At 40.8% G+C, this 23,345-nt stretch overlaps 1 protein-coding gene across 1 annotated transcript in view; it reads left to right on the top strand.

The window, feature by feature from the left end:
• Positions 1 to 5,948, top strand: part of LOC110004103 (H(+)/Cl(-) exchange transporter 5) — a 28,928-nt gene extending 22,980 nt beyond the window's left edge. Inside the window, 2 exon segments of the mRNA XM_065950907.1 lie at positions 1 to 130; positions 4,839 to 5,948. Coding sequence (XP_065806979.1) covers positions 1 to 130; positions 4,839 to 4,929 — 221 coding nt within the window. The 3' untranslated portion in view covers positions 4,930 to 5,948.
• The last annotated feature ends 17,397 nt before the right edge of the window (positions 5,949 to 23,345 follow it).

Genomic DNA, 23,345 nt, shown 5'->3' on the forward strand with positions numbered 1-23,345 from the left:
CGCCGCCGCTCCGGCTCCGGAGCATCGTGGACCTCAGCCCCTTCACCGTCACCGACCACACGCCCATGGACATCACGGTGGACATCTTCAGGAAGCTGGGGCTGCGACAGTGTCTGGTCACACATAACGGGTAAGAAGAAACACACACACACACACACACACACACAACATGAAAGATGATAGTATGTGGGATTTAAACCAATAAACAAACGACACTCCCACGCTGACGTTAAAGTGAAGAACCTTCAGGAATCTGTGAATGTGTCGAGACAGAAGGAGGGACGGATAAATGTGTAGAGGAGCCTCAGGTCAGATAATGTGTTAAAGGAAGACATGAGGAGGAGGGAGAGGAGGAGGAGGGAGAGGAGGAGGAGGGAGAGGAGGAGGGAGCGGAGGAGGGAGAGGAGGAGGAGGGAGAGGAGGAAGGAGAGGAGGAGGGAGCGGAGGAGGAGGGAGAGGAGGAGGGAGCGGAGGAAGAATATTCCCCCCACATCTCCTCAGCTGTGAGACTGTGAACAACCTGGTATCTATAAAGTTCTCTTAGATCCTGGTTTCTCTGAATTGTGAGAAGAGATGATCCTGTTTGCCGTCTCACAGGAAGAAGACCAGCTCCTCAATATTTCTCTATTTGATGCTCGTAAAGTTGTCCAAATGCTGCCGCTTTTAAAGTCGTGATCAAAGCCTGATTTATTAACTGTTCTGAGGACCGAGCAGAGCATGAGCGTGCTCATTTCTCCTCATTTCTCAGTTTTTCTTTGCCTGTCAGCAGCTATTAGAAGAGGAAGGAGGAGAACAAAGAGAGAGAGTGACACGAAGACGAGATAATGTAGACATCTCTTTTGAAATCTTTGAGAAATCTGAACAGAAGGGATTGAGTCACGCTCAGTTTCTTGGGCAGCCACTCCATCACTCGATTCATTGTTCTGTTGTCACAAATATAAGACGAGTGTTTTTTTTTATTTCCTAGAGGCAAAGCTGCAAAGCCGATGTTTTTTGATGTCTCTTTTTTGTGGAACCAACCGCCCGAATCCCAAAACACATTAATCGAACAATCACACGAGACGATGGAAGCAAAAACTAAATCCTATTTGAGAGATAAAATGTTGTTTTGACTAGAAAGTGACTTAAAACACTGATTTAATGTTTGTAATTTAATCTATATAGAAGCATGAGCGTATTTATAAATCTAATTTTGATTATTTCAGCCTCAGTTTTCAATCAGTGTTCCTCCCATAAATCAATGTTTTAAATCATTAAGGCACTTTATATATATATATATACTTTTCAAAACCTGGGTTACAAAGGCAGCGAAATAAAAACAGGCAGGTCGTCATGGATTTGAACCTTTTATCAACTTTTACGTAAACTTCCCGTCTCTTTGTCTGTAAGCGTCTCCTTCCACATAAACAACGTCCAACATCTCGGCCACTCTGCTCTTATCCTTCACACGTTGTGACACCGGAGAGCAAACGTTGGTGGTGTGTAAGAAACACATTTCAGCCAAACCAGGACAGCAGATACTCCCCGTGAGAGGGAACTTCATCCCACTGTTTCACTTCTCAGACCCGAGGTGTTTACATGGAAATCTGACATGTTCAAACACACGGCTCGAGGGGGATTTGGGAGAGGGATTATGTATATTTTCACGAGTGTACAGAAATAGAGTACTGTACCAACACTGTCAAACACTGGCTCATGGTTACCCCCCCCCCACACACACACACACACACACACACACACACACACACACACACACACACTTTTTGTCACTTTCGGTTTCTGACGCACACTGACGGGGTTTCATTTTCAAACTGCAGTGAAAAGGCTCCGTTTGGGAAGGTAGTGGATGAGATTTTAGTCTGGGTTTAATAAAGAAGAACATCTAACTTTGACTCTACCATCTGAGCCATAGCCGCTCCATTGTACATTTGTAATCCAAGTCGTATTGACCAATCACGGAGGAAAAACCGCCCACATTACGAGCAAAAGCCGGCAGAAAATAATCAGCCAAATAGACGTCCCGGCTCCCATTGGTGGTAATCTGACAAAAATATATCTATCTATAAACAGCCAACAATCAACAACAATCCCTTCTTGATCAAGAAAGTCAACTTGAGCAACAAATCTCCGTGATACCGTGTCAGGATTGTCAGCGTTCAGATTTCATGACTAGCTGGAATACTGGAAATGATCTTGACATTATTTTTGGGCCATTTCTGCCTCTAATGGGACAGCTGAAGAGAAACAGGAAACGCTTGGAGGAGAGAGTGAGGGGCGACATGTAGCAAAAGGCCAAGACCTGACCCAAAACCTTGGCTGCCACGACGAGGACCACAGCCTCTGCACATGGGACGATCGACTCAACCCCCAGGCCATCCAGAAACCCCTGTATCAAAGAAGATATTTCAGCAAATTCACCAACACTCCTAGAAGCAGTCATCCGTGTGGGACGATAGCCATGGAGACTGAAGTTTACCTTAACATCAATAAAACAGTTTTTACAAGACCTTCAAAGTCCTCACAATGTGCTGAATCAGTGCTCTGCCTTTTGGTGTTGGAGTTTCCCACTTCCGCTGTAAAATCTGTGACGCCTGCAAGTGAAGTGGGCTCAAATCAAATTAGCCTTCAGCTGCGTTTCATACTGAGTGTCTCTGGTGTTAAGATGCTGCTCTCCTCCAGAACATCTGATCATAAAGGACTCATTTAGGGGTTCACTCCTTGCTTTGTCATCAAACAAACCTATTGAAAGGCCGCTGACAGGCCCAGCGACTTCAGCGAGAGCGGCACATGTTCACTTTCAGACGAGCCGGACAGACAAGACGAGATCCATCGAGAGTGGATCCACGTGTGACACTGAGACAGAGCAGACCGATGAGGAATCACACATCCTCTACGGGAGAGAGAGCGTAAACAGGAACAAGAGGAGACAGAAGAAAATGTTGGAGAGGAAGAAGGAATTGCTTTTGTAGCCGGTGAATCACTCACTCGTCTGGGCTCCGAGATTGACACGCAGCCGACAGGAAAAAGACCTTGAGGCGATGTGAAGTCGACTGTAACGTTTCTTTGGTTTGTCTTGAGAGATTAAAGATGTTGACTTCACCCTCTCTGCCTTGCAACAAAGGAATTTTCCCAGACTATCTTTTGGGTTGGATTGTATCTTTTATCGTAGGTTTTCTCCCTTTGGCTCGAGGTCAAATCTAAACCGTCGAAAGTAACATGTTTTAAAAAACCAGCTTTGCTATCAGCTTACAACAAAGTACGACAGGAAACACAGAACCATCCTTCAAAAGCCTTCAAAATAGGAAACAATGTGTTGTTTTTTTTTTTTTGAATTAGATGTTTTTTGCTGTGTATATTTGTTTTCCCATTCCTGTCGGATGGACTCCAAAGAATGAATGAATCAGTCGTGTCTGATAAACTGTTCGGGGCAGAGTTTAATCAACAACAGACGAATCCAATGAACACATCTGGGACTCTCTGTGCCCCCCTTTAAGAAGCACACGGCCTATTTGGTGGAGAATTTGAAAGCTCCTTTGTTTATTTCATAAACAATGATGTTGTTAGTTGTTTTAACAAGAAATGTTTGAAAAGTCCGTTTCTCAGTACTCGTGAATGTGCCTCCTCTTTTTGTGGTTCTCTGAACCAGCTTCCTGGTTCTCTCCATGGACTTAAACATGTTTTTAAGTGAATCTGAATGGACCACAGCTGGTTTCCTGAAACATGTTGATGATTTTCTTATCTTGCCAATGGTACTCAGAATACATTAAAACGCCTTAAAGGTGCACGATGGAGTTTTGAAAGAGAAATGTGAAAGTTGGAGAAGTGTACAGATTCTGTTGTATATGTTCTTAAGTGAATACATAAACTGTCCTCAGAGGAAGTAACACTGTTTGAAGATAAAATGCTACATGAGAAGTTATGGTGGGGGGTCCGCAAAAGTGAAACCGTAACTCATGTGGTAGCTTTTAAGCTAGGGGGACCAGGGACCTATATTTTCCTTTGAATAAAGTTTGTGTATTCAGTTCAGAAAATATAGCATAGAATTGTTTCACTTCTCCAACTTTCACATTTCATCACCAAATCTCCATAGTGCACCTTTAAAGGAACATCATACTCTGTTAACCTGTTATTGACAAGATTTTAAAGATTGGCCAGGAAGCCTTAAAGCAACAATATGAAACTCTCCCACCTTCAAATATTTGTTTCAAAGTCGATCTAACAGAACAGACTGAGCTACATTAGTATTTATGGGCTACTACCACGCTAAATCAGGCTTTAGCATTAAAACCATTGAATGTGTTGCTCGTTTATGAATTCTTCATTCTCTTAAAATGACTTCGTATGAGGATATACTTAAGTGTTCCTTCTGCCCACATCTTGTGTGTCAAACTACAATTACTTCCTGTTGTGTTCCAACTTTTATTACCCCAATTGTGATAAATGTGCGATCTGCCTACGAGCTCATTTTCAAGATTTATTAGACTGTTCTCAGCTCTTGTTCTTAGAAATAAAAAAAAACCCCAGAGGAGCTGGATTTTAACTTTTGTTCATACCAACTGTCGTGAGTGTGAGCTCAGTGTCGGCCTTAGTGCAGTCGGAGCCTTTGTATTTCTTTAGCACCCGCCCTGTTTACTGTGTTTTCATGTTTCTTTCATCTCCCGCTGCGAGCCAGTTTCCCTCTGAGAGCATCGTAAAACTGCCAAAATGTCAAAAGCAGACCTCCAAGCGATGTGCGAGCGCCTCTGCTTTCTGTCACCACCGCAGCTTTCCATGACGAAGCAATCAAAGTATGACTTGAGGTAATCCTCTTCATTGTTCTGTTCTCTCTCTGTGTCCAGGAGGCTGCTGGGAATCATCACTAAGAAAGACATCTTGAAACACATGGCGCAGATCGCCAACAGAGACCCTGACTCCATCCTCTTCAACTGAACTCCTTCCTCCTCCTCCACCGTCTCACCCCTGTAGACCAGGGGGAACAGAAGCCACCAGCTAGAGAGAAATGCACCTTTACCTCGTCAGCTTTAAGAAGGCAGGTCAGAGAAAGCCAAGTAAGTCCTGCACCATTTGCACAGGCGTGAGAGAACAATGGATCTTTCTTTTTCTTAATTTTTTTTTGGCTTTCTGAAAGAAAAGCAATCTCAGAAACAATGACTCATCCTTACTGACGCTGCTGGCCCCGGTTTCAACTTGGATCCAGGAGGATATAGGCCAGATCCACATGAGAAATACGTGAATTCTTTCACATCTGCTCCTTTTTCCAGCCTCCTTTCTTTCTCTCTTTAAAAAAAACAAATGGAGAAATCTCGAACGCTAAAAAGCAAAAAATCTTCCCTTGCTTTTTTTTTTGTAAACCTAAGAGAAAAACATTTTAAAAAGAGGTTTGAAAAGATAATTGTGTGTCATAGACACTGACAAGAGAAGAGGAGAAATAGTGAGATTATCAGGTAAGATTAAGAGATGTTTTGGAGGGGGGGTGGGGCTCCATGACTGCCTGCCCTCCGGCCTTCCCAGCGAGCCCAGACAGAGCACTCCGAGCTGGGCTGATGGATGCTCAGCCGCCCTCTCATCCTCTTCCCTCCCTCCTATGAGAGCTGTCCTGAAGCCTTGGGGGAGGGGTGGGGGGGGGTACAGGAGTGTGAGAAGAAGAGCCTCTGAAACACACACTTTACACTCCATAAAGACTCCCCAACAGCCTGGGAACTTTCCACAAATGTCTTCTCTATTTTTTTTTTGAGCTTGGGAACTATGCAGTATTTCCTTGCCCATCTCTTGAGTGGCGACCACACGGTTATATTCTCATACAAGTATCATGAAAACATCACATCAATGCTGCAATAACCATGTCATGCCTTACGGAAGATGTTTCTGCATAAACAACAAGAATCATGACATATAAGTTAAATTATGTAAATGTAAAAATTGTTTGTCCCACTAAATTATTTCACAGACTTGAACGTGTTTGTGTGTTATTTCTTTGTTTGGGAACTTCATCCAAGGTTATAAAAAAAACAGACTTTTTTCTAAAAGCACTTGAAAATGCCTCTAAATGTTTCTGTCAGCTTAAAATGTTAGATTTAATAAATCCAGTCAGGGTTTGAGCAGATTAGAACTCAGGAAGTAGGTTTGAAATGTTAATAAAAAAAACAGCACACAACGAAAAGCTCAAAAGAAAAAGTTGCTGTTGTCTCGTTTTCCGTTGCAAGCTCAACAAATTGATATTTGATGATTCATTATTGTGGTCTGATCCATCTGGCAGGTCATCAGCAGGATAATCCAGAACATTAAGGAGAATTTAACCTCCAATTTGATCCAATTTGACAAAATCGAGTCAAATGTAACCACATCAGAATGCCTTCTCATTTGACTCATTTGTACAGCATCTTGTCATGTCTTTATTTTTTAAGACATCTGTTTTCTGTTTACATATGCTGGGAGACAACCTCAATGAACCAATTAGTCCCGGCCATCATTTTTGATTTATTATGTTTGGTTACGGCCAGACCTGATACTCTTTCCAAATTATGTTGATTTGTTTCAGAGAATTGGCCCTCATGATCCTAAAATCTGAGAATGAGTTTGTCAGTTAATGGTTCCATACAGGTGACAACTCAGCTGAAAAAGTTCTCTGATTACCATAAACTATCTGAGAACATGATTGAAAACATTTATTCTTCAATTACTTAAAGGTCTTGAAGCAGTAAATGTTTCTACTTGACTGAAGATTCAATTGGGACAAGTTTTGTTCCCCCCGTTTATACAAAAACTGGATGGATTGAATCATGGTTTAATGGCCCATAAAGCCGCATCAAACTTAAGCCTTGTATGTCCTACATAGGGCGAACGTGGAGAGAGATGGATGTCTGCTCAACTGAAATGGAGAGTATGAAACAGTGTCGATTCTAGACTCTGTTGGGGCCCAGGCAAAACTCACACGGGGCACCACAAACCAGCGTCATCGCCATTATTAATTAAAAAAAAACTGAGTTAACACTGGAATATTGTGACATATACCAGCGCCTCAACCTGAGCACTATCAGATGGGGCTCTCTTAGGGGGCTCTCCTACTGTCGTTGCAAAATTTACACATTTTGGGCCACTGCTATGGTTTAAAGTTTGGCCAGGTGCCCCCAGCAGTTGCCTGGCTTGCCTGCTGACAAACAGCACCTCTGGTAAGAAACCAATTTGAATGCTTATTTAGTAGAAAATGATACAAATTCATGGATTTTCTCCAATGACTGGAAGCTTTCAAATAACATTTTTGTCTACTGTACCATATTGTTCTTCATTATCAAGAAATAAATGGGATTGCTGTCAATTTAGTGGAAATGTTAAAATGAGTCTAGATAAATGGTTTGTTGGCTCTTCCAATGAGTCAACAGACAAACTCGAAGGTTCAGAAGAAGACCGTTAAAAAAAATAAAAAAAATGTAATCTACAGCTTAAATGTGAAATGGACTTGTAATCATTACATTTTGGGGACTGTTTCTTCAGATGACCATTGCTCTTTTTTTAATATTTCAGATCCTCTGGGTTCAAGGTGTCATTTTGACTCGCCGTCTCCCCACAGCGAGTCCGAGCTCGTTCCTGGGCCACATAATCTCTGTGAGAAGACTTGAGGGGGGCATAGATCGAGAGGAAGTGTGTGTGTTTGCATGCGGGTTGTTATGGTATGTGTGTGTCAGGGAAGTTGACTTTTCCATTTGTGTGTGTGTTGCCGGAGTTGTGTGAAAATGTGTGTGTGTGTGTGTGTGTGTGTGTAATTAGGGAATGTGAATCTATTGTGGCTGCTTAGGAATGACTCAGTGTATTCCTGAGCTCAGTTCCTGTGGCTGAGACTTCACATGGGGCTCGTGTTACCGACCTGCTCGTGGCTCCTGCATTCTCACACCTCACACACACACACACACACACAGTACCCCGTACCCCGTACCCCGTACAGACTGTCCTACCTTCTTCTTAGAAATTTCTTAGGCCTATGTTTTTATCTGACATTTTTTGTGTTCCTGCGCTTTTTTGTTTCTAAAATATGTCGCCTTACCTCATTTGCCTCCCCTTCAGATAAATCACCCTGTTCCCATGCCTGCCATTGTCTCGGTGCACATTACAAAGCAGTGAAAATATTTCAATGTGGTAATACGCCAGTTCAAGGTGTCATCCTACACCCCAAAGTGTCAGATCTCCTCTCTTACCTTTCTGTCTGTGTGTGTGTGTGTGTGTGTGTGTGTGTGTGTGTGTGTGTGTGTGTGTGTGTGTGTGTGTGTGTGTGTGTGTGTGTGTGTGTGTGTGTGTGTGTGTGTGTGTGTGTGTGTGTGTGTGTGTGTGTGTGTGTGTGTGTGTGTGTGTGTGTGTGTGTGTGTGTGTGTGTGTGTGTGTGTGTGTGTGTGTGTGTGTGTGTGTGTGTGTGTGTGTGTGTGTGTGTGTGTGTGTGTGTGTGTGTGTGTGTGTGTGTGTGTGTGTGTGTGTGTGTGTGTGTGTGTGTGGGGCATGCAAACAGGTGACGTGTATGTGCGATTGTCTCGAAGGCTGGACAGAGCGACCAAATATTTAGGATCAAGCATTGTCACAATGAATCTGAGTGTGTGTTTGTGTTTGAAGGAATGCAATCCAATCCGCTGTGCAGTGTTGCGTCGCTGCCCTCGTGGCCTCACCTGAGGTTATAAGGTGGAGGTTCCCACAGATTCAGTCGCAGCTCTCTGTCTCTGCAGCTGCTCATGTAACACGGACTAATCTCACTGACCTTTCACTAACAAATATGCGAACAAAACCAAAGCCAATGATACGCGTTAACTTATTTCTAATGGTTTTCTTAACAGCCTGAGTACACTAATTAAGTCAGATCATTAGGAGACTAAAACTTCTTTATATTCAAGGTGTCTTTATTAACACACTGTTATTTGCAGTGTGTGATATCAAACTTAAAAACGATACACTCAGACCCCAGTTCACCGTAATGAAAAAACGTCTTTAAGCCATGTCAGCCAAGAAATGGTAAAAGTTTGATTTATGTATGAAAGAACCATCTTGGATTAATTTTACAACAAATTAAAGTAGAAAAGATAATCCTAATACAAAAGTTCATGAACAACATGTTCCATATTCAGGTTGCAAAAAAAAAACATTAGTTAAAGCTGAACATTTTTTTTCAGCCACTTGGGGGCAGTGCTACGATCTTTAAAAACCACACTTTCATATAATCACCTCTAAAAGTTGCAAGTTGCACACATCCAATTTACAAGGAGCAACATTTACAATTATTTGAAGCCAAAGTCACTTAGCCTAGTGTGATTTAAACAACCTCTAAATCTAGCTTGATTCGCATTCACAAAATACAAAACATTTCTTACGCTGTTATACCGTCAAAAACTTTTCAAATCAAAATTGTTTTTCTAATTTGCTCTGACATTCTGAACAAGGCCTTAAAAAATTGCTCAAGCCTTGAGGAGAAACGGCCGGTCTGAAGATCATTCCCTGTGGGTTTGTCACTACAAGCAACCCCTTTCACATTACACGTCAACATGTGGTTCATTGTTATTATAAAATATTGACAAGTGTAGTTTTAAGACTTGCTGACAGGTACGGCCTCTAAAGAACTCTCTCTCTGGACATTTTGGCATTCTTAACATGAGTTTTAGAGACTTGATCTCTCCCTGAAGGCCCGCACCTAACTGGTAATCAAATAGTTTGGACCCCTCCTGAACTCAGTGCGTCTGGGGAAAGCCCTCTTGTTGTATCTTAAACCTCTTAAAAACATTTTGCATTCCCAAAACCCAACGTGCAACTCAAAATGTTTTAGCCAGTCTGATAATATTTTAACAATTTTTGGCGTACAACGTTAACCCTAAGTGTTGCTGGCAGCTCTACTATGCCACCATAAAGTTGTAGTATGTTTTAATTATTTATAATATAAAACATACATATATATATATATATATATATATATATATAATATATATATATATATATATATTTATAATATTTTCACTCTAAATTGTGTTCTTCCAATGGTGTTCGATATAGTTTATTGGACCTCTTGGCCCACTGTTGGTAATAAATCAAATGAAATAACTGTGAAAGCAAAAGTCATTCCTCTGATGTGGTGACAAAAAGGCACTGCTTCGTTTTTTAAGAGCTCCAAAGGCGATGAGGTTAAAAACGGCTGATCATACTCGGGAGTTTAAATAGGTGATAAGAGTGTGATTGAATCCAGGGGAAGTAGGGGAAGTGGGGGAATGGAAAGAAAACTTCTATTGGGCCAAGACATACTCTGGACGTAATGTAGCTACACTTGGATTTATATTCTCTCTGCTGGTTGTATCCCATATTGGATTGTTGGCAATCGAAGGCTTGGATCGACCTCTCCATTGGTCTAACGTCTATCACAGACCTCCCAAACACACACAAAACCCCCCTATGGATGCAATCAGATTGGTTTTCCTCCAACATGTTGTTCAGCTGCTGGACAGTGTTGTAGCTTTCCTCCACGGTCACTGGAAACTAGTTTGAGGTCATGAGTGGGACTTGGCCAATATGTCCCTCAACTGCAATATAATCCAATTTTTGCACTTTTTGTAATTTCATGGAACACGTTAAGACTGTATCACATTCAACCACGTCCAGGAGCATTCATCGTACTCCCATACAGATGCATATTAAATGTTTCTCGACAATAAGCCAAACCCCATTAGCCTAATAAGGTGACCTTCGAACTCTGATTTAATTGTCTTACTGTGAAAACACTTTATTCCCCCAGATCCCATTATCACATTTTTAATATTTCATCAAAATGGGCCGAAGGTTTCCTAAAAAATTATGATGGTACCGAACTGCAGACCTAACTTATTGCAAAAGTTGCAGTCTTTAACTTTCATATTGTATTTCTTCTGCGATCTCTATCACCTGTTTACATCTTAATGCAAACACTACTTAAGTGTTTTTAATGTACTCTGACGTACAGATACCAAAAAGAAAAAGTGGACTTTGTTTGCAGCAGAATCGGTCACGCCTGTCAATCATTGAATGAACAGTGCCACTGTGACCGATCCATTCCAGCTCTTTGTGGCCCTCAGCGTGTTTTCCACATCAATCAAGTCTTTTAACACAACCCACATTCATTCAATAATAACTGTCCATCAAAGAAACCGACAGGAACTTTAATCGCATTTGATTTGTTCCAGGGACGGCTGAGAGTCTCAGCCGCACAACATCTTCTGTGCGATGCATATTTTTCATATTTTCGGGACTTTCTCAAACAATCCACACGGGTCCAGATGCTATCGCGGTGACCTCCAGTCAAGTTTATTTTCATGTCTAACGCCATGCTACAGAAACTTTACACACTCTCCACATATTGATCCCATTCCCAAACCTTTCAAAACCTTCCCTAAACAGGCTGCAGATGTGCTTTTTTTTCCACAAGTCGATGTTTAGATAAAGGATTATTACATTTGTCATTGACTTATGGAGCCTGTTTGGCTGGTTTATCACATTCCTACATACCTACAGTTCAAATCTGTTATACACTGAAGTAGTGGAGCCTACATTTCTGTTTTTTTCGTCCAGCCCATTTGTTTTTTCAGGTAAATTAATCAACTTATTCAGTGGGAGTCCTAGAGTCTGTTGGGGTCTCAGGCAAGAAATACTTGGGGGGGGTGGGGGGTGGGGCTTACATCCCACATTTATCACCATAATGTCTGCCAATGTCTCAAAGCTTACTCCTCTTCCTGTTTCTGTTTTCTCTCCTATAGACGGATATTTCCTCTTCATTTTTCTTGGTTGACTTTCATTGACAAACTTTAGTTTTCACAGCCTTAGGGGATGGGGCCCCCTTAGGGACGTTCCCTACTGTTGTAAACATTAGCACATTTTGGGGCACTGCTGTGGTTTAAAGTTTGTGAGCCTTCAGGGGCCCCCTACTGGTCTTTGGGTGGGGGGCGGCCCAAGCAGTTACCTGCCTTGCCTTTTGACAAGAAGCGACTCAACGAGTCGACTGAACTTATCTCCCTTAAAAGGCTTTATATGCGGTTTTTTGATCCAGTAGATGTCGCCCTTGAGCACCAGCATAAACTTGCAGTGCATTGTTGTGTTAGCATGCTAATGCTAGCGATCTTTATTATGCTCGTATCTTCACACTGCATGTAAATTTACCTGAAATGAGCGTGATCTAGAAACACAGTTAAGCAGTGAGTACAGTATGTTATTCTTCTTTTCTCTAGTCCCTCAATTAAACTACTTTTATACACGAGGGGAGGAGTCAGCCGGCCGTCCCGACGATGTAAACAAACTGAAGATAGGACTCTGAAAACTCTGAAAACATCACAGACAGTGGGACTCGGGTGTTACACCCATTGTAGACAGTCATGACTCACAGAGTTATTTTCAGAGGATATACTTGATTTATATTACATTTAAGTGTGAAAAATCACATATTAAGCCTTTAACAGAGCTCATCAACTGATTCAAAATCACCCCACAGAGCTCTGCTATTGTCTGTCTCTAAATAATCGCACCTCTGCTGCGTCCCAAAGAGGCTATTTTTAATCTTTTATAACCGTTAGAATAATATCAGTGTATCACAGTTGTTTTTCTCCGTGTTGCATGTTGGCAGCCGCAGTGCGTTTCCCTCTTTTCCACTGTAAGGATCCAAAGCAAATATTGGTCTTGCTTCTCTTTATAGACTTTCAAACCTCCACAGTACAAAGCTGTAAACACAACCTTGGCATATTATCACCTTATAAAGTGGTATGGCTCGACATGTTTAGAAACAGTTGCCGGTACGCAAATCTTGCAGAGGCAGAACTACATGAAGTTGTATTTTGGAACAACCAGGAAAAGGGAAGTTCAAAATTCAGCCCCTCCAGGATTTCACAGGATTTTTAGTGATTGTGGCCGTCTGAAATTCTGTATCCACCTGGCGTTTTTCTTTTTCTGAGAGTAGTAACAGTCAAATAGCGAGGCGGTGGCTTAGTTGGTAGAGTCGTCGCCTCTCAAACGGAAGGTCAAGGGTTCGATCCCCAGCTGAGCAACATGTCCGATGTGTCCTTGGGCAAGACACTTAACCCCGCATTGCTCCTGCTGCTTCGGTGGCGGTGTATGAATGGATTAGTGTTGTACTTACTCTCTGATGTACGTCGCTTTGGATAAAAGCGTCTGCTAAGTGAATTGTAACATTGTAACAAATGGCATCAGTTGTCAAGAGACTGTTTTCATAGAGACAAGATGCTCATGCAGTGCTTTCATTCTAACCGCACAAGCGCTTCATCCTTTTTTTTTCTGCAAAAACAAAGTAAACAAAGTGTAATTACCCTAATGACTCTAATTAACTCTTCAGGGTCGTTATATTCTGTGTTCCCTTAGACGTGAAGGAATACAAAAGGGGAATTATTGAGCTTCTGTCTCCAATCAGTGAGACTCTTATGCCCTCCCTACGGTACGTTTTAATCTTTGTTTTGTTTTGTTTACTTTTGGATTTCCTCTATTTTCAAACTGTGACATTTCATTTCTGACATTAATGTCTTCATCTGTGTGTGAAACCTCGACCGCTCTGAGCCACACGGCTTTTTGTGTTTTAATTCTCGGCGGGTTTGTTTCCTGTGACAAAACCCCTTTGTGTGCCCAGGAGTTGCGCTTTAAAGACCTTTATCAAAGGCTTCATGATGTTTGTTGCTTTACTGCAGGATTAAGCGCATTGTTTAGGTGCCCTGAAAGGTATTCTGATCGCACCACTCCCACTGACTCTGAAATTCCCGTTTTCCAATGGCCGGTAGTCGGGGCAGCGGGGTTGAATCAGTAGTATTGTTCTCCTTTAAAAAAAAGTGTGTGTGTGTGTGTGTGTGTGTGTGTGTGTGTGTGTGTGTGTGTGTGTGTGTGTGTGTGTGTGTGTGTGTGTGTGTGTGTGTGTGTGTGTGTGTGTGTGTGTGTGTGTGTGTGTGTGTGTGTGTGTGTGTGTGTGTGTGTGTGTGTGTGTGTGTGTGTGTGTTTGTGTCAGGGTGAGCGCTTGTCTGGCCCCACTTAGTCTCTTCAGGATGTTTTGGGTTTTCTCTCCTTGTCCCCGTGTGCATGAACAACGTGTATGTGTGTGTGTGCGCTTTCTTAAAACTAATTTCCTGGCTCGTTCTTAGGAAAACAGAGAGTATGCTGGGTAATAATACAGGAGGCGTGGAGTGAGCGGCAGTGCTGCTGATATGAAGGGTGTGTGGCAGCGATATGATGGATGTGTTGTGTTGCCGTGTGTGTGTGCAAGAAGAGAGAAAGTGGTCGCAGTATTTAGAGAATGCTGATATGGAGATAACTGCAGTATGTGTGTGTGTGTGTGTCAGGAAGGGTGTTACTGTATCGTGGTGGCAGGTTAAAGAAACCAATAGGTCTTTTGTTAACACTCTTGTAAAAACACAGCGGGTCAGAAAAAGTAGATAAAATGTTAAATATGACAAACAGCCTCCATTAATCACACAGTTCGTCTGGGGACCTGAGATTAAAACACAACACTGTTCTCTCTGTTTTTATAAATAAAGTTTCGGGCAGAGTAGCAGGAGGTGAATGTTGATTATATATGTCCACCATTTCCGCTGCATTCTTTTGACACCCTGTCCCTCCGTCTGAGCAGCAGCCTGCGGAAGGTAAAAACAATCTACTTCTGTACTGAAGTGGTGTTTTATCAGACAACAATGTTTGACTGTAGCCGTGTTAAACGCCTTCATATGTCCTCTCTGACATGGACACATTTTCCTTCTCATGCTGCACACATGCTCTCCAGGTTTTAGATATTTCCTTAAATCTTGAACTCTTGACATTATTCACTATCATCTGCAGCCCTACTCTGCAGGACTAATGAAACTGAACAAAACCTCACAAAGACACAAAATTATACATTCTTTATTTCTCTTCTGTTGTTGCTTTAGTTGCATCGACATAACCACAAATCTCTCTTTGTCATGTGGAGCTTGGTGTTATTTCGTCGCCTTCATGTGGTAACCACTTGACTCTTTCAACATGTAAACTGCTCTAATTGCGGCTTGTTGAGCGGGATCTGGTTTATACTAAAACCCATTTAAACATCAGCAAGACATTAAGTGCAGCCAAAACTAATGTAAACTGAATGTGAATCTGAGACGTGTCTGAGACTTTACTCTTAACATTTACTGTCCTTACTTGACCCCGAGCGCCTGTAAGGATCCTCTCTTTTGAGATAGATATGAGGCAGGAAACATGGAGTCGGGACTGCGAGACCAAATGTCTTTCACCATCAGGCTGCATGAAATGCTAAATGAAACCAATGACATGTTATAAAACTGGAAATATTGGCAACAAAGCCCAAGAGCTTTAAATCTTTAGTGGACACTTTAATGTAGAGTATCCAATGAAAACCATATTTCACAATAAATAGTATGTTTTCTAGCCCTTTTTATTTAATTTGTAAATAGGCTATAAAGCTGTGTTTTATGGTCTTGGCCTCAGAGTTCATCTTTCTTGTTGATTTATTTGTGTTGATAAAAATGAAATTCACATTTGAGCCAGCAAGCTAGCGGCATTAAAATTAAAAAATACACGTACCATTTTATGTTTTCATGTAGTCAAATAATACTAAAATGACTATGTAGCTGTATTGGCCAGGCCTTGCTTGAAAAAGAGGTCATTTGATCTCAAGCAATTCTGCCTGGTAAAATAAAGGTAAAATAAAGGTAAAATAAAAATTGGTAATGATGCTAGCTTGATGCTGTTTTATCCACGTAGCTCTGTGGAAATACAACATATGGCTTGTAGTTTAGCATGTTGCTAACGGCATGCTAACGGTTGGGTAAGTTGGCAGTATATACTGTTTTATGACGTTTTCAACATTTGTTAAGACATTAAAATAACTTGTATTGTTGGCCAGGCTTAATGAATCTTTGAAAACTGTGAAGTGTTGGCTTAAGAGTTGCAACATACCTAGCACAAATATTGACGAGACATGTAGAGTCAACACAGAGCCAAGTAGAGAGTCGTATATCTAGCTTGGGACTCAACAGTTTGTTGGCCGAATGTGTTGCTGGGGTTGATGGATGGGCAGGTTATGTTTGTTTTACTGTTGAGTATTTACAGTTAGTAGCATGAAGACAAGTATTTTCTAGCCTTTCATGGTAAGATTGGTCCCCCCACCAAATTAAAGGGCACCATTTGAAACCTGAAAGTGATATTTAAACCCTTACTTGTCTACCTTTAATGTGGCTTTTGGGATTTTTTCTGTCACAACAGAGGCTACAATTTCAGAAAGCTAACAGATGTTTCACCACTTGTTATAATACCTTCAGTTGCTTCAGGCTGTCCATCCCCATGGCCCTGTTGTACAATTTTACTGCAACCCTGTCAAGCGCCTAAAACCTCTGACAGCGGGAGACACCTCTAGAAGAAATACATCATGGCGGTTTTCGGCACAGGAATTTCAGTGGTGCCCTCGAGCCTTTGGTAACCGCTGATTTATGATGTGATTTGTCAAGGAGGCTCAGGATGTCGTTCTGTACATCCCCTCAGCATTATCGTCCGTGTAGGTCAAAAGCCAGCACCGGCATCTCAGATGGACGTCGGTGGATTGTCAGTCATGTATGCTAGCTTAGCTCTCCATGAAACATTGCATTCTTGCACATGGCAGCCTCTCCCTGGGTGGTTTTATTTCACGCTTCAGGAGGATAGAAAGCAAGAACAGCAATATGTAAAGCTTTACACCGGGATTCGTTCACGATAACATGTACAATGATCTCAAAATTAAAAGCTTTTAAAAGTCCTGGTTTGTGAGCGGATTGACCTTTTATTAGTTAGCGGAGATTAGTGCTAATAAAAGCCTTGCAGATGCTCGAGGTTTTGATGTGTTGCCAAGGTGCTTTATTCACACCCACACACACACCAAATGTAACACAAAAATGTTAACAGCACCAGATGCTTTGTGGTATCCGTACAGACACACAGCTGCTGGTTTTGATCTCCCTCTGAAGAACTTGAGTTTTGAATTTGACCTGGGGGAAGGACAAAACACTTTGAGCTTCCAAACTTCTCTCCATGTCCACTTCTTCTGACTCTTCTACTGTTCAGACTGTTTCATCTTTAGCTTTATAAACATAGTGACATGTTTGGCAAAGTGGTCATGTTTGAAGAACAAATCAGACTCTTACCAGAAACGTCACAGTATCAAATGGACAAGAGTGATATTCTTATGTGTTGGTTCTGATTTGTTCACATTATGTATTATTATTGTGTCCCATTCAGTAACCAGTGGGTGACATCACCCATGGTTCATACCTAGCATGAAGGCTATCCACTTGTTTTCCGATCCCCCAGGACTCATGTTAATATACGGTGGAAACAACCTCTATATTCTAATTCTGTCTTGTGCCGTTATTTAGAAACGCTTAGTTCACAGCTAACTCACTGGTTCCACGACAACACTTCCTGGTTGTACCACCCAAAGCAGCATGGGAACCGTAGTGTGAAACTATACATATCGGGGGAGGGGGGGAGACTGGAAGAATGAAATTATTAGTGCAATAACTGCATCTTTTTGGTTTTGATAGAATAGTGATATAAAATTTAAATATTTTTCCTTTTACATTGTATTTATATCTCTACATTAATGACATTCTCTCCTATCAAATCAAATTTAGACATTTGTTTCTTGTTTAACAAAACAAGAAACATGTGGACATCAACCCAAATGACTGAACTTTGTAAATTTAGTTTTGTAAAAAGCTTTCTTACATGAGGATAATCCCACTAACATACCACCTGAAAACCTTCCTGTGTAGCCTAACATGTCAGTATCAATCAGTTTCTAACTTTACACATATAAAGTAAGACCTGTTGTGATGAGGGAGGAAAAACTGAGAAAAAACCAGCCCAGGCTTTAGAGGGATGAAACCTTCTACAGAGGCTTTTATGAAATCATACTCAAAGTGAAAAACTCATTGAACTTAGCCGATTTAAAGTGAATACACATTTTAAGGACAATTAGTTCTTCCTTAGTCAATGAAAAGCAATAAAAGAGAACAAAACAAATATATTTCCTCTACAAACTTTTTAAACTTTTTTCTTCTGAGAATTATATGTATTACGTCTTTTAAATGACCATGCCTCTTCTTTATTGGGCTATCACTTCGAGGAGAAGAAATCGTAAAATTTTGTTCTGGTAAGTAAATCAAAACATTAATTAATTGAATTCACTCCTACATTCAGTTAAGACAGAATGGGAATAGCGTGCCAAAAGCCAAATGAATGGCCTCAGTTTTCCTGTCTGAATAGGATCAGTATTATCAGGAGACCATCTTAACACAATTAGAGTTGGCGATTTGTGTTGGAATTTTTACTGAACAAATCACAGGCCTGGTCGATTCATAATAGGGTCAAAATTACTGCAATTATCAGAAATTACTGGATGTCCCCAGATAATGCAATTCCTGAAAGAGACGGGAAAAGGCGAGTTTTAGTTCTGGATTGACCCCTTAACCAGGAAAACTGATTAAGAACACGTCTGTTATTTTAGTGGCTTTGGGGAGCAGTTTTATGTTGAGTGAAACATATAAGGTACACGTGTTGGTGTGTGATTGTGGTGCCAAAATTGAGTTTGAAACGGGGCCTGTAGTCCATTACGGCAGGTCGGAGCAGGCCGTGCATGAATGAGGACGGCTGTGGTTGTGGGGACAACACAGTCTGATGGTGGTAATTGGGCGTCAGAGACGTCGGTGGTAGTAGTACCACCTCGCTGAAGGTTGGGGGAGCTTCATCTACTCAAGAGCCTGGCTTCTGCAGCCGGGACAAGGCCTACTGATGTGAATGAATCCAAATGAGTAATCTTTCAAACAGACAGCAGCCAATCAGAAGATCATCTTGCGCTTTTATTCCTGAAACATGTATCAGTTTCGGTCTATCAGAGAGAGTTTGTACCGAACAATATCTACATTAATAGAGCGTGTTTCAACTGAGGGATTTGCGTTTACAAAAAAGAAACCAAGTGGGGAATAAATTGACATAAAAAAATAAATAAAAATAAATAAATAAAATAAAAAAAATAAAAATCTTAAAAACTGTAGTTAAATTCCATTTACGAGGGGAGTTGTATAAAGTATAAAAAGTTAGATTAAAGAGGGATGTAACAGAAGAGTGAAAAGGCCTGTCTGTGTTCCTTATAAACACTGACATTTGTTTCTGATTACAGTCAGCTGTGTGTGTTATTGTATTCCAATTTGCATGAGATCACATCAACAACTCTCGAAAGTGTTTAAAATCTGCCTGTCTGCACCTCTTCAAGGGGTACATTTTGTTTAACTTTAGGTTTGATTTGAGCTTATTTAGCGACTTTCAATTGAAGTTTTCACGGACTTATTCTAAAAAAGGAAGGTGGGAGGGGGGAATCTGGATTGAATCTATCATCAGCTGCTGCATTTGATGACTTTTTCCCAATGTAATTATCCTGCTGCAAGCATTGTTTTCATTGTGTCATGCTCCGATGAAAAACAGCCACAGAAACACACAACAGTCACTGGAAGGAACGTCCGTGATCTGCTCCCAATGAGTTAATTCGTCTCTTCATCCCAACAAGATGTCACAGTATATTTGGTATGGTCCAATCATGTTAATCTCCCAAACAGTTGGGGGTGAATTTTAAAACTCACTACTCACTTGTGCTAGTCATCAAGTTATAAGCCCCAGATGTTTATCATTGGTGTATAACAGAGTTAATGTCATTGCTTCTGTTGCCATGGTTCAATTGGTGAATCAGGCGAAATGTAAAAAAACAAAGAACCCCTTGCTTGTATCTGTTCATGAAGGAATTATTAATCTGGATTTTAAAAGATTAGTTTACTTACTTACCTACACTGCTGAGTTGCTGCAGAATAGATCATAAACCCTGCCTTCTTCATGTTAACAAATGGGACATGGGTCAAACTATAACATTTAAATACACGGGTAATTTAACGCTGAAGAGGCATGCCGACTTCCATATTTCCACCAATCAGCTCCCTTCTGCACATGGCTCCATATAACTCCACCAACACAATATGCCATCACCCACTGTGAAGGTATTTTGGCTTCACTTTGGACAATGGCAGGAGATGGAGATGTGTTGTCCATATTAATATATAAAAAATGGTGGTTAGGTATCACTACATATCTATGACAGGCTGCCTCATCTTCAACAAATCAACCATAAACCCAACGGTCTCCCAGTATTTCACCTAATAACAGGTGTTAGCATGCTAAACGATTAAGCTATGCCCCATGATTGCGAGTAGAAAAATGACCCTAGCCGGCAAACATATTTGAACAGTCAAGGTTTTAAATGTGGACAAAAATCCACTTGGCAAATCATTCTCGAGGAAGAAAATAATCAAAAACAGTAACTTGTTAGAGATAATATCAGAGTTGGATTTCAACAACAAATGTATTAGTTATTAAAAACAAGCCTTGGCTGACAGATTGCTACATTTATCTTCTGGTTTGCAGGTCATGTTTTTCAACTGTCTCCAAAGCCTAAGCAGAAACTGTTTTTACTTTAAGAAATCTGGTCTGTCAAACTTAAACAGGACTTGAGATGCACTTCCCTCTGAAATGCACAGTTATGTTCAGCAAGCCGCACTATAATCAAAATGTAAACACAGCCTGGATCTTGGAACGAAACTCTATGTATGACTCAGCTGGAAACTGAGGCTGATTTACACAAAGTTCATGGAGGGCCCTGAGTGCTTTAACTGCTTTGTATCTTTCTCCTGGTGTGCTGAAGAAATGATGAACAGTGTGTTCAGCTCAAGGTCTAGAAGTTTCTAACGTAACACTACAAACTCTGGAAATGAAGTTCAAAACCACATTTTTGCCTCTCACAGGACAAACACACACCACATAATTACACAGTATTTAACATAAATTTGAAACATCTCTGCATCTCAATGCAACAAATGGTTTGCAGAGTTCGGCAGTGTTGGGTCAATGCCATCCTTGGGAATGTGATTGATTAAGTTGGTCTGGAGTTGGATTCACAGCAGACCACTAAAAGTCATATCTGTCTATACACATAAACACACTCTCTATAACTCACAAATAGATACTCCTGAAGGCTTTTTTGCTGAGTCATGCATGTTTCAGAGCAGCCTTTATGTACAGTACATTTTAATTGATCGCTTGGTTGTTTAAATCTTCTCAGGGCGCCACAGGGACTCAGAGGTTTGCTAAAAGGTTTTGGGTTTTGGACCTGAATCTGATGGCCAGGAAATTTTGCTGTGGTGTTTGACTTTTCCTCTTGTTTCTGCTTTTGTTTCCATGGGAATTTGAGACTTCGCTGCATGGCCAATTTCTTACTGGATTGGCCAGACTGGGACACTGACTTATGCAGGGGTTGCATGAAGTTTGAGTACTCGTGAACAATGAAAGCATTAATGCACTCTGTCTGTCTCCTGTAAACATTTCTACTTTTTAGAAACTAACATTTACTTAAAGATGCTATATACCTGTATGTATTATTTTTTACGTTTAAAGCAGCACTATAGACTGGCAATTATTGTTCAGGATTTATGAAGGCCACAATCACAAAGCTTAGCCTTTAAAAAAGCCATGTCTATTTAGTCCAAAACAGTTTATTTAATGCTGTACTTAATCACATGTATTTCTTGCCCATCTTCAAAATGTATCTAGAAAATTAAATTGGCGATTAGATGGCAACAGGATTCTCCAAATATTCTGAAACCCTTGGAGATACTGTGTCATGCCGCATTGCAGTAAGCGCCTTTCTTGCTTCTTTAAGTGGCTGCTTGCCTTCATTTTGGTGTACTGGAAATATAATATTTGGTGAGTGTAACTGAGGTTGGATGGCCAGCCATGGCCATTCCAGTAAAGTAATAAAATCTCATGCTCTGATTCACCCAATGTGTATTTCATTAACCCTCCAACATCGTAAAAAAACTAAAAGTAAGTAATTTGACCTCCTCATCATTGTTTCATATAAAAAGAAACCAAGTGCCATTAAAAAAAAAAGAGCCAAAATGATAAAAACTCAGCTTGACTACTTCCTTGTTCTGGTGATTGAATTGGCCTTTTATTTTACTGACGGATAAAATACAAACGTTGGACTTTATGACTCAAAACTTTCAATGTTACTGATTACTGGGATGATTGGGGATGATGTGGCCCCACACTGTGCAGACAGACTCATTGTTTTTAAATGCTGTTGAATGAAAGACTTGTCAAAAAAAAGCAGCATATGTTCCTCAGACTATTTTAAAATTTATTGTTAACTGAAAGTGAAGAGATGGGATAAGTGAGAGCTCACTTTGCAGGGTGCCACAGATGTAAAACATTCAAACTCCAGAAACTTTATCAATGAGCCAAGGGGAGTCACTACTAATAAAAATGTGTTACACTGATGAGTACTTTATGGATCCCTGGAAGTATCCTCTTGTGACCTTTAGCTGCTACAAAGGATGGTCAAAGATCAGTGGTTAGCAGCTGATGGGACACTATGGCGAGCCTTAACTGTATCCTGTTGAGGTTGACTTGAGGATGTCAGTCAAACATTGATATGCAAATCAGTTAGGACTCTAACTTTATGGAATGTTACCTGTTTCAGTAAAGCACATTTTATTTGAAACAGGATTATAATGACTTAGAATTATGAACAGTTCATTAAATTTAACATTTTATATTTCATAACACCCCAATCCAGAGCTCTTTTTCCCCCACTTGACCCAAAGCCCAAAAAGGGACCTACAGAGGCTAGATCAACTTCAGATGGTTGCCAATGGGTTCAGAGATTTGACAACAATTCTTTGACCACAACATTTAAAGACCAACATACCAGGCCAAGTTGCAGGTTGCAGATTGCAACCAACTGATAAAATACCCCCCCCCAAAAAAAAAAAAAAACCTTAAGGGGAACCTTCGAGGTCAGCAAAACTCACAGAAAACTCAAAAGATGGTCTCTAAAGCCAGATTTTGATTTGTAGGGCTTTTGTAGACACATGGCAGTAACAACAAGGCCCACTCCATGGAGAAGACCTTCTGCCTCTGTAGATATAAAGAGCTAATTATAAACTTACAAAACCAACACCATTAGATTTCACCGACTGTAACACACTGGCTCTGTACATGTCCTTGTAATAAGGTAAAGGTTAGACTCCAATGTTTGAATAACTGCTTTTAAAATCCATTTGAAACAATGGCCACTTGTGTTAAGAAATACATGTATATAAAGAAAAGAGGAAGAATGGCAGGCAAAGAGGTTTGTGGTGTGAAAAAGCCCTGGGCCAGTAAAATGCTGAATCCCAACTCTGCTCATTTTTCTTCATTTTTGGCCCATTGTAGTCCAAATTGCACTTCATATAAACTTAACAAGC

Source organism: Labrus bergylta, chromosome 22 (genome assembly GCF_963930695.1).
Source record: "Labrus bergylta chromosome 22, fLabBer1.1, whole genome shotgun sequence".
Taxonomy (NCBI): Eukaryota; Metazoa; Chordata; class Actinopteri; order Labriformes; family Labridae; genus Labrus; species Labrus bergylta.